General features: G+C 49.0%; 1 protein-coding gene across 6 annotated transcripts in view; it reads left to right on the top strand.

Moving 5' to 3' along the window:
- NEDD4L (NEDD4 like E3 ubiquitin protein ligase) overlaps positions 1-9,714 on the top strand; it is a 335,334-nt gene extending 325,620 nt beyond the window's left edge. For all 6 annotated transcript variants that reach the window (XM_024754790.1, XM_024754788.1, XM_024754787.1 and 3 more), the window contains 2 exons: positions 149-221; positions 4,790-9,714. In XM_024754790.1, coding sequence (XP_024610558.1) covers positions 149-221; positions 4,790-4,892 — 176 coding nt within the window. In that variant the 3' untranslated portion in view covers positions 4,893-9,714. The remainder of the gene's footprint in view (positions 1-148; positions 222-4,789) is intronic.
- The last annotated feature ends 8,858 nt before the right edge of the window (positions 9,715-18,572 follow it).

Raw genomic sequence — 18,572 nt, 5'->3', positions numbered from 1 at the left:
TGTGGGGTCCCAGCCACAGAGGGTGTCCCAAGGCTCACCCCCAGGCCTGCCCTGCCCACCCCTCCCTTTCCTTCAGCCCCTCCTTCGTCTTGTTCTACTGCCTTGAGCACTCTTAGCATTTCTTTTTCTTCCTTTTTCTTTCGTCTAGGTTCCAATGGTCCTCAGCTGTTTACAATAGAGCAATGGGGAAGTCCTGAAAAACTGCCCAGAGCTCACACATGGTGAGTGACGGAAAACCACACAGTTGTTGACAGACAGTATTTTAAAACACTTAGCTGTGGATGATGCTGGGCTATAGAGCGCTACTTTCCCTGACCATTCAGCATTTAGCGTATGAACTGTCAGTGATACAGGCAAAAATACAGATCGTACAGGGATGCTGGATTTGAATGGGCCCGGTTTTTTTGATAGGTGAAGGGTTAAATCCCCGTTCCTGCTTCCTGAGGGGAGTTCCTCCTCCAAACCCCGTCCTTCCCTAATTATTCTGGGAAGCAGAGAGTTCACTATATATTCCCCCTATGTGGATACGACCGCTCCCAGCCTCTGAACAGATTTGAGTTTTTACCCCAACCTTAAATGGTTTAGAACCATGGATGAAATTCCCTTTGGCAACAGTTTTTAAAAGGCCTCCCGTGGCCATCCAGAACCCATAAGTCTGAGATTTAGCAGCGTGCGTGTGGCCAGAGGAGTGTCGGAGGTCCGACCAAGGACCCCTGCTCGGGGAGGCACGTGCGGGGCGCGGCTGCACTCCGAAGGCCTCCGGGTGCAGGGCTGGAAGGAGGCCTTCCTGGAGGGAAACCCCAGGAGTTTCGTGAAACCCAGCATAGAGATGATCTCAGGAGCTCTCCGGGAGCTCCTGTCACTCGGGCTCCCGTGTCCCCGGGGTTGGTCACCCCACAGGATTTGATTTCTTGCTCTTAGGAAGCAGGTGGAGGGGGAGCCCTGTGGCTGGTCAGCACCCAGCATCCTCCTTTCCCGCGGGAACTGGGGCTGCCGGGGCCGCTGGGCCGCCCAGCACAGCTAGGAGAGAGGCCTCATCAAGGTGCGTCTGTGGAAAATGGGCTGTGAAAGGCCTTTTGCTTCTCTTTGACTCCCTCGTTTCGCCGGAAAGCACGTTTTTCCCCATTTCTGCCATTCGTAGGACTCTGAGTGGAACGGATGCGGTCCCTGCCCGCTGGCACTGGGAGAGCGGGCTGGTTCTCGCTACAACTGGCCGATCGCCAGAGCAGGCAGTGTCCCTTGATCCTCTGCCTTTATTCTTGGGGTAGAACGTTTTGGCCGTGGAGCTTTTGTTCCAAACGATAATCAGTCAGGTGTAGCTTTCCGGGCTCAGTAGCCTTCATTTGAAAGGCAGCCAGCACTGAACCGAGCCCCAGCACTGGCGGGATGGGGGGCAGCGCTCCCGAACTCAGCTGGAGGCACAGCTGCCTCACTGGGCGCGGCTGTACTGCGTGGGTCAGACCCTCAACCTTGCTGGCAGCCTGAAGTACACTGTTAGCATTCCTGTGGGCTGTTGGGCTGTTGGGAAGCTTCCTCGTGATCCCGTAGCGCACAGGCTCCCAGATCCTGTGATTTGAACTCGGGTCTGCCAGGATTCCGATCCCCTGACCACTTCAGTTAAGCTACTGCCTCTGTGATACGGTTCACTTCCTTTCCAGACTCTTCAAAGAGAACCAAGTAATTGAGTGTTCATCCCATGACCCTCTGTGGCCCTATAGACAGATATCTTGCTGTTGGATTCTTCTTCTATTTCGGAGTTCACATGCTGAGCCACCACTAAAATACGGGGCTGCCCAGATAAGACCCTGAACTCAGCGGTTCTCAACCTTGGCTACACGTTGGAACCACCTAGAAAGCATTAAAAAAAAAAAATACTGGTGCCGGGGTGGGTCCCACTTCCAGAGATTTTGACCTAGTTGGCCTGGTGTGTGATCTGGGCTGTGGGGTTTTCAGAGCTGCCCAGGCGGTTGGTGAGGAGAGCTAGGGTATAGAATCATTGCTCTTCGTAAGCAGCCCAGAGGTCTACACACAGGGGGAAAGCAACCCCGCCAGCTCTTACCAAAGCCTGGCTTCTTCTCTGTGTGTCACAGGATTAAAGCATTCAAGGAGTTTTTCCTTCAATGATACTCTCCCCCGACCAAGAGGAGAGCGCTAGTTCTACTGAAGCCACACTGGCTGGTGGGGTGGGACTTACTCTGTTTTCTCTGCTGTGGCTTCCCTTCCATCCAGCCCCGCCTCCCGCTGTAACGTAGGAAACGGGCGCTTTGCTGGCTGCTTCACAGCGACAGCCGTGTGTGTGGCGAAATAAAACCTAGCCACACGTATGTTTAATCTCTTCCATGTTTTATGAAAATATAAAATACACAATTAAGCTTCAAAATTAAAACCTGATTTACTAGGAGAGCAAGGGCTGGTGGAGCTGCTTCTCTCTGAGCTTTCATGAAACTCTCAGATGTAACTGCTGAGTGTCTCAACATTAAAGGGCTTCACTCCTCTGTTCTGTCAAAGGTCACTGCTGGGATATCTAAAATTCCGCTTTACTAAGAATCACAGACCCACCTAAAAATAATCTCCTTTGGCCCACACGACGAGGCTGAAGCCACTGAGGTTAATGAGGTCACACAGCTAGTTGGTGGCAGGCCAGCCCTGTCTCCTGACGTCAGAAGTAACGGGAACACTTGTTAAGCACTCCTGTGTTCCAGGCATCGTCCTAAGCCCTTCGTGTATATTAACCCGTAGCATCGTCACGACGACTCTAAAAGGTGGGTCGTATTACTGCCCTCTCCTTACAGATGAAGAAACTGAGACACAGAGCGCTAACATAATTCCAAACCTCAGCTCTTAACATTCCCGTTTGCCTCTCTCTCTCTCTCTCTCTCTCTCCATTACTCCAGTATTTCTCAAACTTGAATAATGTATGGACCTTTTTTAAAGGGAAAAAATGGCCACAGATCCTTGAAACCCCACAGGGATTGCAGGCCCTGGACTGTGAAACACCGACTTAAAATCAAGACGACAGCCACCTCTTCTCTTAAGTATACCCTGCAGAAGTGGAATTCTGTCTCTGTCACTGGTGAAATTGATGTTTGAAATCATTATCATGATGAAAACCCAAAATTGAAAACTTTTTAGACTTACGCCTTCAGGATTCCTGGGTTTCTGAGGCTCTGCTTTGAGAGGCACAGTGTTCGGCTCTGCTGTGTCTTTTGATGTTTGGTGACTGTTAAAAAAAAAAAAAAAAATCTCAGAGCTCAGTGTGTCTTATTAAATACTTTAGGGGTTGTTAAAGGGCCCACCATGGACACGTGTCCGTTTCTTGTTGCTGCTGATAATCATTAGCTTTTAAAACATAAGAAGCTGTTCTGCTCATGCCTGGAAACCTGTGTCAGTGCCAGGAGCGAGCACTGAGGCAGCAGAAGCAGATCTGGGCTTTGGAGCCAGCCTGGGGCTGAATTCTGGCTCTACCACTTACTGTTTGTGACCTTGGGCAAGTTACCCAACCTCTCTGTGCCTCAAATTCCTTCTCTATAAATAGGGATGAGGCAGTACCTACCTTACAGGCTGGTTGCTGGGATTCACTGAGGTGATAGATGAAAAGTCCTTAATGGTTCTAGCACGGGGCAAATGCTCTACAAATGTTAGCTCTTACTAAAGCATCATGAACGAAGGCACGTGTGTGTGTACGTGTGGCTATCGTCATGACAGGTGCCCGCCAGCAGCCCACCTGCACGGGCACCAGTTCTGTGTCTGGGGCTCTAGCTCCTCATGCCCAGTGGGGGCCGGCGGTGAATGGTGTGCGAGTGATGGCAATGGTCGCTGGCTCTGGGGCTTGCTGTGTGCCAGACCCCCTTTATATGTTCTGATCTGACCCTCCCAGCACTCTGCAGCAGTCTCCCCATTTCACAGAAGAGCGGACAGATTTAGGGACGGAGGCGACTTGTCTGAGGTCACACAGCTGGCCAGTGGCAGAGACAGACTTTGAACTCAGTCCCGTGGACAAGTGCAGTCCTTTGCTCACAGAGGTCACATGTATGTATGGAGACCTCACTGTCACCGAGGTGACTTGTAACACCCCTGCCAAAGCCTCAAGGTATGTAGGGGCTTCTTATAAGTGAGGCTTTTCACTCCACGTGTTGATGACTTGCCTGACTGGTTAGAGGGTAGCTCAGTGTTGGGGTCCCAGAGCTGCAGGCAGCCTGGGTTCTGGTCTCGCATCTGCGGTGCTGTCAGGGGTGAGACCTGGGGCATACTGACCCACCGCTGGGCTCCGGGACCCACATCTGCAGGACTGAGAAAACGTAACGTGCCTCACAGGGCTGCGCTAAAAACAAAGCGATATGCTACGTGGAGAAGCGCTGGGGCTTCCTAAAATAGCGTTGAATGAAGGAGAGCGTTAAAAACAGATGCAGCCTCAGTTCATCCCGCTGCGGAAGTTCCTTGTGTTTCAAGGGTTTTGACATCTCTGTGTGTATGTCAGTTACGTTGCCTGTCTTGTCTCCCTTCCTGGCAGGGTTTTCCAGGATCCACGTTTGGTCCCAGTAGAGAGGGTTCACGGACGATCAGAAAATTCCTTTCTCTTCCCCCGTAGGTTACTGTAGCATGTTTGGTGTGGGCAGTGTCATTGCTGGAATTTACTTTTCGATAATCAGAAATATTTTTGCAAGTTGAGACTTTGACATCCTCTTGCTGGAACACCAAGTGCCCCCTTAGCCAGATCTAGGAAGTGCTGTGGTAACTAAAGGGCAGTGATGATGGCTTTTTACCTACGCTTCCTTGTTAACTTTTGCAGCTTTAATCGCCTTGACTTACCTCCATATGAAACCTTTGAAGATTTACGAGAGAAGCTTCTCATGGCTGTGGAAAATGCCCAAGGATTTGAGGGGGTGGATTAAGTGCCCCCTGCCTTGGGAGGGTTGTTCTTCACGCAAGTCCTGCTTGCACTTTTGCATTCACCTAAGACTCTGCAGAGATGCTGGCAGAGAGCAGCGCACGGCGCGGACTCCTGGAGCAGAGCCTTCGCCCGCGACTTGCCCACGCGCCAACATGGGAACCCAGTCCCAGGTCGCGTTCCTGCATTTTCCACCACAAATTACCAACTGGTTGATGTGTATACTAATTACATTTTAGGAGGACTTATTCTATTTATGTTGTGCCTCTGTAGGCCAAGCCCTTAATAAATATTTTACATACTTTATAATGACAGCGAATGGAATTAATCACTCTACAGGTATAGTATTACAACTCATGTTTACTTTTTAAAATGATTTAGACCGATTTGCAGATTTTATTTCACTACAATTAAAGATGTCTCATGTACTTGGAAAAGTGAGCATATTATTTTTTTGTATTTGAATTTCACGCCAGGTTTAATGTCAGTGACATTTTTAAAGTTCTTGGACAGCCCCACGCCCTACCTGATTAGCATTGGAAGAATGACTTTTGTCCAAAAGCCTTCTACAGACAAATACTTGGAGAGAATTTAAACCATAACATTAGGCATCGTGACGATTTTTTCCATGCTCAGAATGAAAACAAACTGGATAATTACGTTTTTTGTACCAATTTAGCGTAATAGCTGCAGGCTGAGAGAACTGTAACATAGCATGACAAACTTTGTGTTGACTTGAAGGAATCACACCATTATTCCTTAGAGGTAATTACGTGTGCTAGAACACACTTGAGGCAGGGTCGGACTATCGTTTCTCGTAAGAGAAGTTATTTACTTAACCCTTCCTGCTGCTGTACAGTCCTTCTTCTGTCATGTCTTCCTCTTTGCTGTTCTCAGTAGAGACACTTGAACGAAACTTGGCACTGCGCGATTTGAAACTGTGGGAACCAGGCCTGTGCAGGCTCCTGTTTGTACACGTTTGCTGACGGTAGCTAAATAACCAACTTTTGTTCTAACCGCGCCAATTCTGAAGGCACTTTATGTACGACATGGAGGTCACATCTGGTTCCTGGGGGGGTTTTGTCATGAGCATTGACTGTGATGCTGATTTCTTCCCTCTGCACACGCCTTTCCGATGCAATAGCTATCAATTGTGAAGCTGGCTGCTGGTGTATAAAGCCTGGCTGTAAAGCTCAGCCTACAGACCTGTCCTCACCAATCGTTTTGTGATTTCTGTGCCACTGCAAAGATTCATAGACAGTTAATCTAACCGGGTTTTGTTCCCAGTGACATGTTGCATGCTTCCATACCGTGTACTGCCCAAGTTGTGTCCGTTGTGTGCTGGACTAGAAGTGCGAGAGAAGGCTTGATCTGATCCCCTGACGTCCGGCTCTTCAGCTGGTCCTGGCGGGGATGGAGGGTTCTGTGGGATTCGATTCTTGGCCGCTTCTGAGTCCTTGTTGCAGAATTCTGTCATGTTTTGAGAGAACGCCTGAGGCAGGGCGGGAGCCCAGCAATCCTGCTGTCCTTCCTAACCTGTGTTGTCCTAGACCCGTGGTGGCAGTCAGGGGACACTAGCCGTCTCACCTCTTGCCAGTTGTAGATAAGACAATAAAATCGTGGTTTCAGGGCCTCCATTTAGGATCTTTTAGCGTTACAAACTCAATTTACCCCGGCTCTGGGTGGCTCGTGGGAAGCCACGAATGTTTGTGCTTGTCAGGGAGTTTTCTGAAGAGGCGCAGAGGCCTGCGTGTCTAAAAGAAGGTGGATTTCTACAGAGCTGAGGATTGTTCCCTTTCCGTATTGATTTTTAAAAATCCAGTAGTGATCAGAAAACCTAGATATTGAGTAATTCGAAAAAAACGATATTGTTCATTATTTTTACCTATTGGTGGGATTCTTTTCCCATCACTCAATGTAACAGATGTCTCAGTGGCAAACCTCCCCCTTCTTGTAGCCCCTCAAGTCCAGACTCGGCTTTCTTTTTATGACTTATGCCAAAGCCTGGGAGAGCAGTATGCTTGGATGGGTTCTGAGAATGAGTGTGTAATTTATAGGGGGAGAAATCCAACGATTCTTGTCTAAGAACTGGGATTCTTCTGTCTTTTTGTAAACTGTATATTCCAAAAACTCAGAATGTTCACTAAATGCAAATTAGGCAAAGTATTGAAAATAAGAAAGAAAACCCATCCTAAGATAATTTCTGTGCCAAGGACAGACAAGAATTACCGAAATAGACCCCCATGAATACTTGAAAGGCAGTAACTGCGAATGACAATCCAGCTCATCTATCCCTTAGTATCTGATTTCAGTGACAGCTTAAAAGTGCCGGGTCTAGAGTTTGTTTGGGGGTTTTGGTTTTCTTTTTTTTTAATCCAAATAACGTTCCCTGGCTCTCGTCAATTCTCAGCATTTCACTCTTTGTCTAAAACAGTCACCCATCTTGTTTTCTCTCAACCCTGATGACCACTCTCCATCACCTTCGCGACGTAACCACAGAAGGCAGTAAGGAAAATGCACTGCATGGGGGCAGGCTGCCGGGCGGTCCCTTGGGCCTCTGCCTGCTCCAGTCAGCGGGCCTGGGGGACGACGGCAGGACGGCGGTGTCACCTCATCTGGTCCTTAGCAGCCCAGGGTCTCTTAGAGCTTCTGCTTTCTTAGAAGTTACCTGAATCTAGCTTCTTCAGTTCGCTGAAACAGAGTCGTTATGGGCCATTTTGCCTTGAGGTTAAGAAGTGCGTGCCAGGGTTTACATACATATCGCATGTTAAACATCGGTTACCACAGCCACCTGTAAAGTCCTGGGTATTTCTATTTCTGACTCTTGTCAGCCTAAAGATGAATTTGGAAAGTCCACCCAGTGGGCTTAGCTTCAGAGAGTGTGCCGCTTTTCTACCTGCTGCCTCTGGAACAGGAAACAGCGAGGCATTCGTCTCAGTGCTCTATCTTTTTTCCTGAAATACTTGCCATTATTTCCCAAAGGCCCATTGGTAGCTAACGTCAGATACTCCCTAAGGTCAGATGACAGATGCTTAAAGCAACCTGACATGGATTATTCCTCCCACATAAGGATGCAGTGACAGATTCTGAGAGAAACGGTTTGCAAAATGTTTGAACCACTTTCTACATCTCACATTGTTAAACAGAACAGTTAGATTTGCTGCATATGAACTTGCTCTTCAAGAGAACCAGTTTGGAACTGGCAAGACCACACAGCAGTGGTACATGTTGTCTAACAGTTACTAGTTGTTCCACACGTGACTCCAGTATTTCCCTAGCTCTTGTAGCTCACCTCCGAAATTACAGACTCTATGAAGAGAGCCTGGGTTGATCAATTCTCAAGCCCCTACCCAGGCCCTGTGCTAGCGCTTCTCTTTGTTTGCTCTTTCCTCCTCACCCTGACTCTGCACCCCTGTACTGACTCTGGTGTCATTTTCTGCCTTGCCAGTAGGGGGCACTGCTGTGCAGGGTAATTGCCTGGCCTGCTCCCTTCCTGACCCCCCAGGAGGTCCTGCACTACCTCCGTCTTATTCAGACTTCAGGGTACATCTTGATAAGTCAAGTCAAAACTGCCAATTTTAGGGCTGAGATGTGTTTTTTTAAAAATCCTTATAGACTCCACTTTGTACTTTAGATTTTGAAACTGGGAAGAAAATGTGATGTACTTTGGACCACTTTTTTTAATTTATCGAAGCCTTAATGAACAGTGTATATACATTTGCATACACACACACCCCGACCCAAAAGTGTTTTCAGTGCGTCGGAGACAAAGCTGTAGCATTAGGACGTGAGCTGGTATGTTTCATAGAAAAGGAGAGCTTTCCGTTGGTATGGAATTTTCCAAGAAAATCTCTCATTAGACCGCTCCCCTTCGTCAAAGGTGTTAGGTGCAGAGCAACGCATGTTTAAGATGCATGTCTTTGTGTTGGTTGGTTTTGTGTTTGTATGAGTAATGATAGAATATAACAACATTCGCGACAGACCTCTGTGTACTACCTTCTCAACCTGTATCAGTGCATCGTAAGCCTTCTCATGACCATGACCCTGTGTCCACACATCTGTGCTCCTACATAAACCAGTCTGCCCCTCTTTCTCAGACTAATTTCACCTAGATTGTCACGGTTTCCTTCATGTTAACTTTGCATATCTTTGTGCTTCCTTCACTACTACGTATGTAATATATATACGTACATATGCTGTCCAAATATACCTTTACATATTTGTATAGCATTTTTACACCTACCTTGAGGAATCTGGTTTCGAAAGGGAGTGAGAGTTTAGTCCCTTCTACAGTTTTCTCCAAGCTGTGTCCTGAGAATTCTGACCCTCAGAGCCTGAGAGCACCCCAGGAAGATGATATAATATGCCGTCATCTCTTAACTCAGCACCTATTATCAAAGGAAACATGAAAAAACAGTGACTTTTAAGGTGAAAAACAGTTTCAAGCATTCCAAATGAATTCTCAATGTTTCATAACTTTTTATTATAAACACACCTCCTAAATAAAGCCAAGTACCATTTGATACAGTGATTAAAAACCAAACAACTTGGAAATTTTTTAACAGACAACGTATGGATAAATGCTCATTTTCACAATCAGAATAGCTGTAAAATACGGTTGAATTTGATACAGACAGAAAACGTTTAGTTGAAGGACAAATCCTTTTTGCTTTTCGTTTTTCTTGGGAGATCTAAAGAGAAATTGTGGATTGTTTTCCTGACAGCAAAAGAGTAATGTGACAAAATGAAGTCGTTGTAAAGAAGTGATGCAACTTGTCAAATATTTAATAAAGAATTATGGAAGCTGGAACTTTTTCTACATCAAGTATTACGGGTTGTCTGATTTAAAGCTTCTTTGTGAGCGCATCGCCTTGATTGTCTCGGGGAGGTTATTTAAATGCCTGCAGATTTATAGACAGTATGTTCACTTCCTTAATCTCCCTAGAAGTTCCACATCTTTAAAAACATCATTAAAGGCTGCCCAGAACACATGGCTTGAGCTTAATGGGATGCACCTCTATTCTTAGCCATGTCTTTTTATTAAATTTGAGAATTAATGACTTGATGGATTACCCAAGTGGTAATATAAAGTCCATTCCTGGAAAGGCATATTTCACCTCTAGTTCTCATCTGACTAACCCTCAATTTTTATGTCAGTTAATAAGACTCAGTAATGAAGCTCAAGGTGGTTCTCAGAAGGGAGATGCTATCAAAATCCAGATCTCATGTCAATTCCCTGATAAAACATGCAAACTCCGCAAATTTGTTTTCCCTTTTTCTCTAGTGCCTAAGCCTCCTCTCGATGGCCTTAACTTGCCCCCTCCGGGACTGCCAGGAGGTAACATCCAAATCAGGACATAATTGCACCCTGGTTTCTTGCTACTTGTCTCTTTCAGTCAGCTGTAGATGGTATCTTGCTGGAAAGGTATCGACAGCCTTCTGAGTTCCTGCGGCTTCCTCCAGCCTTACAGGAACAGACAAGGAAGGTACCGACAGATAGAGCCACTCTGAACTTTGTATACGCTCACAGAGAAAAACACAAATGGTGAGATACATGAAATAGGAATAAATCATCGTACATCAGTTACACAGTTGCTAAGTTAGTAAGCTCTTAACCTGCTCTGAAGTCCAAGAGTGATCTAGGCACTTCTGAAACTCTATAACGTCGCTGGTAAAAGTTGGTGGTGAGCATGGGTACCCAGGGCTTCTCATCGCTGTGGTTGGCTCTGGGCAGCCACGTTCAAAGGGGTCCCTGGACATAAGAGGGCAGCTGCCACTTTCCCACCCCTTTGGTGCGCCCTCATCTGGGAGACAACACTTCTCAAAACTGAGTTTCCAGAGGACTCGGGCTGTGGGATGTCTAAGCAAGTGTTTATAGGACTTAAATTGGACAGGAAAACAAAATGATGGTGACTTCTAATAAGACCCTTCATAAGTGGGCTGCAGGACCCTGGCCCCAACTCGGGACACCCACTGGTGGGGACTGAGAAGGGGAGAACCAAGATTCCTTTGTAGGGCTGACCTCAGGCCCAGCCTGAGGAAAAGGTGAGTCAGTCCAGTCAGCCTGTCACCTTCCTGCTCAGCCCCTTTGTAGCACCCCAGCTTCTCCCCAGCCAGTGTCCCCAGGCTGTGCCTCCTTCCCTTTCCCTACGAATCCCACATCCATCCTAGCAGCAAGTCACAGGTGACAGAGGAGGAACTCGATGGAAAGCAGTGGAGCGGCCACCCCCTGCCCCTGGGCAAAGCGGCATCTCCCCTCAGCTGGGCCTTGGGGTGCCCTCAGTACCCAGTGCCTCAGGGAGGAGGTCGGAGGCCCCAGCCGCCTGTGCTTCAGCCCAGCCCAGGCCCCCTCACTCGTGGCTCTTGTGTGTCCGCCTACTGGACTTGCCGTTATCTTAAAGTCTGAAATGCCTGTTCTAACTTAATCCCGTCCTTGGCCGGGTGTCCAGCCAACTTGCCGCTTCAGGTGCTCCCGTAACACATCAATGGGGCACCATCACCTGCATTTCTGCAGCCTCGGGGCATCGCTCACCGTAGGAACAGGGCACAGAGCCGCAGAGACGGGGGCTTGGGGCCTTGATGGTGGGAGGGGCGAACACACGTTTCCTCCCAGAGCCCTCTGCTCGCCTCTCCTCTCCCTAATGCCCGGGGAGAGCCTTTTTTTCTCTCTGCACAAGAAGTTTGCTCGCAGACAAGTTAGCTTGGGGGTCGTGTAAGGGCCTTGCAGCAAGGAAAGCTCCCGCCTGAGCGCTGAAGATGAGAGTGACAGTGGAGAGGCGCATCCCACTGTGATGAAAGGGAAGTGATACATTTGGGCAATTTCTAAGCAATACCGTACCGTGGGGGTTTACATACAGTTCCCAGAACTAAGAAGTTACGAGTTTTCAATCCTTCGTGGCCTTGTTCAGACTGAATAGCAAGACCAGCTAAAAGCAGATAATTATTCTGCAGTTATGTGCCCGGGGCTCATCAAGCTTCAATCACACGATTGCGGAAATGTTTGACTCAGAAGGGCCTTGGCCGTGTGGGTCCCGGCTTCTTGCCTACCTGCCCAGGTATCACTCCCTACCTGCCCAGTGCTGTTAGCTTGGAGGACCAGGGTTGGTCCTCACTTGTTACCCTCGGGAGAAGCCAAGGCAGCCCCGCAGAGACGGGGGATGATGGCCGTGGGTGATCTGCATTCCTGGAAACTGCAGGCCCCCAGGGAGGGGGCGATTAGCTTCTCAACGGTGCCCCTGTGGGTCCCTGGGGGCTAGTGTGACCTCTCACCCTGTCCCTTCCCTCCAGGGGCTTGTCTGCAGCAGAAGGGCTGCTCGTCACTGAGCCCAGGGCAGAAATGAGGGCAGGAGGGGCGCTAGAGGCCCAGCTGGGGACAGGCAGCCACCAGGGTCAGGGTCAGACCCATCAGTATCCCACTTCAGGCAGAAAACCTAGGTTTTCAGGGGAACCCTGGAAACACATCAAGCTGGTCTCATTCCCTAAACCCCTCGGGGGGAGCAGAGTGCAGGAGGCCCCATGGGAGGGAAGGGCCCGAGCACAGAGGGGTGCTTGGTGAACTCCAGGCAGCCTCTCGCTTCCAAGCCGACTCGACACCAGAATGATTTTTAAAAGCTTCAATCAACCTCAAGTGACATCATCCGAGACGGGAATAAATCTTGGTAGACAAGCGCAGGAAATTCTGTCTCCTCCCACTGCTCCCTCTGGATTTCCCCACGTCTTCCTCAAAACACAGGAGAAGCCCTTGAGCAGAGTAAGGGCCCCGACACGCCGAGCGCAGAAGCTCTTTGTGGAAACTGGAGCTCCGCCCACCCGAGGACATGTCCACTGTCTGCACAGTAAACTCTAAGAGTTGGAGGTGCAGGGGTCTCTCATCCCACCTTCCGCAGCCCCCAGGCAGAGACCCACCCCCACCCCCGCCTCGCCTAGTCACGTGGCCACACCTAACCGCAAGGCAGGCTGGGAGATATCCAGCAGCGCCCCGAGGACAGGGCAAGGAGTTTGGGAACAAGCAGCCTTCGGCATCGATCTGCAGAATGAATTTCCCCTTGGGATAGTGGCCTTGCCGACATCTGCCGAGCCTCTGGAGTCTTCAATTTACTCTCTTAGGTTAATAGTACTACTACTTCCCGTAAATCTCCACATCAGTCTAATACGATAGATATTATCACCCTCAACTTACGAGGAAACAGACCGGGAGAGCAAAGAGTCTTACAGAACAGAGATCTGAACCGGGGTTGTCTGACTCAAAGCCTCCATGCAGCCGCTCACCCCTGGCCCATCCTCCATCCTCTCCACCAAACCTCGTCTCGGAGAGAAGAGCCCAGACACCCATTTACACTAAGATGTACATGACCGATCAGACGACATGCATGACCCCTTCTAGAAGTATTCAAACTCCAGAGGTGAAGCTTGGCTTCAACCAACAGGAATAAAGATAGAAATTATGGCATCTATGTATCAACAAACTGAGTGGAGGAGGGCTTTTGAGGGCAAAGGCCCTGTTTCAAGCCACAAAATCCAGTGTGCATAAGGGACACCCACCTGAAAAGACAGGCCTGTTCCAAGAAAAACCCCAGCCCCTCACGGGGAACCGCTGTGCCTCTCCGGCCGCCGCCCCAGGACAGAACTCTCCACCATCAAAAGCGAGGGCCCCGTATTTTCCAGATCCCAGGGCAACACAAGCATCCCTTAGTCAAACAGAGTTGAAGGGCCATAGGGCTGGATTCTCTACTCTCAGGAACTATTTGATGGAGCGCCAGGATGTACATTTTCTAAAGAGTTTCTGTTTGATAAAGGATTTTAGATTTTAACTTATACTTAATATTATTTGTGGTGGAAAGTTTAGGTTTGGGATTTGTCTTTTGAATTCCAGTCATTCAGCTCTTACAAATTTGAAGAGGCCCTCTGCCAGTGCGGTCTTCTCCTCTCTGACCCCCAGCCTCACCCTGCTCTGGTCCACCCCGTCTGGCCTTCTGCACAGCCTATATTTACTCAGAAGATCCTTGCTTGTTCATCAGTTGAGGTTATCAGGGGACATGCCCTCCCCATCCTAATGAGTGTTTAAACAAAAGTCAGGCCTTTGAACCCCTGGACTCCAGTTAAAAAGTAACAGGCTGGGGATTGGATCAATAGGAAACAAATATTAGCTATGGAGGCCAGAGAGCCACAGCATTGGGAAATAACCATTGCTGGTGACACGGAGCGAGCAATGGTCATACCTGTCTCGGAGGTCCGGGAACCCTGTGGACCCCGGTGACCTTGGGCCAGTCATTTTCTTGCTCTACAAGTTAAACATGGAAGCCACGAACCCCTAAGTTCGCTTGCAGGCAACTCCTTAGGTCTGAACGGCTGCCATATCATCCTAAAGCATGTGTCCACTTTCTTTCCCTTCCCCAGTCATCCTACACTCTGGTCAGCCTGCCTCCAGAACAGGTCTGGTCACACCACTGGGCAGTTCACTGTGTCCACAACTTGCCCTTGAGCTCCTACCTGGTGCTCAAGGCCATCCAGGGCATTTGGGCAACAGGAGAGCAGACCTCTAGGTGGTCACACCTAACACCACTTTCCCAGGCTTCATCCTGCCCCCGAGTGTGCACTGTTCAGAATCATCAACCATTTCTTCTTCCTTGAAATTCTATCTCGGCTTCCATGACATTTCAGTTTCCTGGTTATTCTCTCTCTCTTGAACTACTCGCCTAAAGTAGGTGTTCCCCAATAATTTGTTCTTGGTGTCCCCTTTCTCTCTCTCTCTCTCCCCCTACCCCCCCTTGTGGCTTAAAGCCATCACCGCCATGTAAGCAATGACCAAATCTACATCTACTCCCGATCTCTCCCAGAGCCCTCAACCCTCATATCCAAATCCTGCCGGGTATCATCTTAGGATGCCCCCCAGGTCACTCAAACTCAAAACGTCCCAATCTAAACTCACACTGCTTTCAAACTTCTTTGTTTCTAAATTTCTTTATCACTGTACCCTGGTATCTTCCAGGCATCCACATTGGGACTTTATCTTTGACCTTCCACATGGCCTTGTTCCCCAAGTCCAAAGAGGGACAGAGTTCAGTTTTCTATTCACTCATTCATTCAACAAACATGCACTGAGTGGCCACCATGCACCACACACTTGCGGCGGCTGGGAATATAGCAATTCAAAACAAAACCAAAATCCTTTCCATCAGAAAATATATATTCTAGTGGAGGCAAGCAAACAACAAATATATAAATAAGTAAAATGTACGTTGCATGAAATGTTGATGAAAGCAAGCAAAAGAAGGAGGTAGCAGGGGAGGGCGCAAATCTAGATAGAGTGGGTCGGCATAAAGATCTCAAGGAGCTGAGGGAGCAAGTCTTGTGACTACTTGGGGAAGAGCATGTGGGGACAGAGGAACAGCAAATACAAAGGCCCTAAGAAGGATTGGGATATAAGGTCAAGGCCCTTTTGGAATATACGAACATTGAGTCAGCTGTTCGACCTCCAAGTGAAGGAGTCAAGTACAAAGTTGAAGGTACAAGTTCAGAGAGAGGTACAGGCTGGGGATACCAACTTAAGTGCCATCAGCATGTCGATGGAATTTAAAGCTGAGACTGAGAAGGAGGGATGCACGGACTGGAAGGTGAGACAATCAGGAAGGAAGGAGAGACCAGGGAGGTGGGAGGACAGCAGGAACCAATGGTGTCCTAGAGGCCGGGAGAAGGGAGCTTATTGATGAAGGTGGGGAGACCACGTGTGTCAAGTGCTGCTGGTAGGTCCCCAGCAGGACTGAGAAATGACCACTGGAACTGGCAATGAGGGTGTCACTGGGGTCTCAAAAGGGGGAGGTTTTGGTGGAATTGCGGGAGCAGATGCCTGAGAGGGGGGAGGGGCTGGGACGGCAGGCACATCCTCATGGGCTCCGCACCCGGACTCTCCTCTCCAGTCCCATGCCCCACACCTTACTTGCCTCGGTAACTTCTGCCCAAATCATAAGAAGCTCCTGACCGCACCCCCTTCTCTCCCTCTCCTGATTCCCAGTCCAGTTTGCACACAGCTCCGAGTAGAGCCCAACTCTGATCACTGCAGTCCCCTGCAGAAGTCCTTCAGAGGCTGCCAGTGTCAACCCAAGAAAATCCAAATTCCTTAGCCACGCACTCCGGGGTATTGGTGATCAGGTTCCTGACTCAGTTTCCCTTCTGGCCCCTACATTCCCTCAAACGGACTATTCCCCCCAAACACACCCCTTACATTCCTTCCTTCTTGCCTTTGCTCATACTGTGGAGTGACCTCCCCCCATGTCCAAATCTACCTAAAATTCAGAGCCCATCTCAGTTGTCACCTCCTCCAGGGAACCTTTCCTGATTGCCCCCACCGAATGAAGTTTCATCCCTCCTCTGAACCTACAGCACTTTGCCCCTTTTGTCCTCTCACTGTGGTTATTTGTATAATTGTCTTCTTCCTCTACATCTCTGTAAGCAACCTGCAAGCGAAGGTTACATCAATGCTCTCTGTACCTTGGATGCTCAATAAAGCTGGATTAAAGGGAACTGGTTAGGTGCCTGGGGAGCAGGGTGGTGCTAGTTCCAGCGAGCCTGGAGGTCGTCTGTGGGCTTCAGTCTGGAGGATCCTCACCGCTTCCTGCCTCAGTCTCTTCCTGGATAATAATCAAACACTGGCCCGGCGAACAAGCGTCCTCTACCTCGTGACCCTGATGAGGGACCCAGACCCACCTGACTGTAAGGAAGTCACCTAGGGTCTCTGGCAAGAGAACAAGAGAGGAAACAAGGAGACGGCCAGCAAAAATGCCGAAGATGATCTGCTCAGAGAGTCGTGCCGCCTTGGCCCCAGTGCTTGGGCGCCTGCCAACCCTCCTGGTGGCCTAAAAAATAGTAACTGAACACCGTGCCTTTTTTGCTCTGCTTCTCATCCTTTCAGACACAATTTTCAAGCCTCGTAGCATCAGCAGCGCTTTAGTTCTCAAGAGATGGCAGTTTCCCTGGAGGACCTCAGGCATCTGAGCCGCGCTTGGCTGTCCAAGCAGAGGCGCGTAGCAGATGATTCCTGGTGGCTACCCAGCGATCTCCTGTAGGTGCTGGCCCAGGGTGTGGGAGGAGGCCTCTGCGTTTGGAAAAGGAGGTGGCCCCAGTGGAGTCAAGAAGCTGCAAATGAGAGAAACAGCCTCCACTTGGGATTGTCGCAGCTCAGAATATGATTCCAGAAAATGTCAGGAACTCACAAACCCACTACTCTAAGATCACAAGACGGGACAGCACCCAAGATGTATGGAAACAAAAGTTGCAGTCTGGGGATGGGTGGGCCATAACTTGATTGTCCGTGATCTTACTTTGACCTTCCTGGGATTTTTAAGATAGGGACATTTCACCTAAAAATCAAGGTTTCCAATTTCACTTGAAAAATGAGAAGCCCTGGCTCTAATCAGCAGGAGCTCAGTAGGGGCTGCTCTCTTTAAATGAGGCCCAAACCTTCCCGTTCGCCACACTCCCCTCCGCTCCCTATTGTGTCACATGTGGCTCACTTCACTCATCATCTGCCTGGCCGGGTAGACATTTGAGTTTGCAACCCCGGCACGTGTTCATAGGCAGTTTGGACTAAGGTGAGATTTGGGCTTGAATTATCTAATAACCATCCCATTTCTCTTTACTTAGAATGTGACTGTTCTCACATTGTCATGATATACCACAAGGGCCAGGGGCCTTGAACTCACGTACCATGGAAGCTCAATCTCTTATAATCCTGTTTCTGAGTCTCCTCATCCCCCTCTTTTCTAGCAGCTCTGTTGGGTTCGGAGGTGTCTTTCCCAGTTTCCTGCCCTGGAGTTCTTGCCTTTATCAAGCCCGGGATGTGTGGGTCTGGAAGAGTATTCTCCCCTTTAGATAGTGTACAGATAGAGCTTTGTCCTGGGGACAGAGAAGGAAAAGAAGATCTCAGACGTGAAGGCTTCAACCTGTTCCCCAATCTTGGAGAATTCTTTTGTTCAAGACATTCCAATGCCCCGGAAATGCTCCCTCTTTTTCAAAAACCCTGCTCAAACAGAGAGTGGAAGAATCTAGCTGTTTGAAACAGTCTTTTTTTTTTTTTTTCGGTACGCGGGCCTCTCACTGTTGTGGCCTCTCCCGTTGCGGAGCACAGGCTCCGGACGTGCAGGCTCAGCGGCCATGGCTCACGGGCCTAGCCACTCCGCGGCATGTGGGATCTTCCCGGACCGGGGCACGAACCTGTGTCCCCTGCAGCAGCAGGCGGACTCTCAGCCACTGCACCACCAGGGAAGGCCTGAAACAGTCTTTTGAGGTTCTTATCACCCCAACTTGGAGACAGCCTACCCAGCTGCAGGCCTGGTCCCAAGGAGGAGGAACCAAAAGAGCCATGTGAAGTTAATTTTACAAACTCTCCCATGTATGTCACAGAGAGTAAGAGAGACAGGTACAGTTTCCTCTACAAGAAAGCATTCGTTCATTCAAGAAACACCAACTGATCATTATTTGCACCAAGAAATGGGCTAGATGTGGAGGATGCAAAATGAAACTCATGTCTTTGCCTTTAGGGTTTTCTTTTAGTGGCAAGGCAGAGGAGAAAGACAATAATCAGAGCAAAAATGTGCTACAGATCCACAATCCAAAACTCTTGGGGCCAGATGTGCTTTGGAAAGCAGAATTTTTTTTTTTTGCATTTTATTAAAGTACTATGTTGTGT

This window comes from Neophocaena asiaeorientalis, unplaced genomic scaffold (assembly GCF_003031525.2).
Source record: "Neophocaena asiaeorientalis asiaeorientalis breed wild unplaced genomic scaffold, Neophocaena_asiaeorientalis_V1.1 scaffold124, whole genome shotgun sequence".
NCBI classification, from domain to species: domain Eukaryota; kingdom Metazoa; phylum Chordata; class Mammalia; order Artiodactyla; family Phocoenidae; genus Neophocaena; species Neophocaena asiaeorientalis.
Note: the sequence above shows the minus strand (reverse complement) of the source record. Positions and strands in the feature narration are given on the sequence as shown.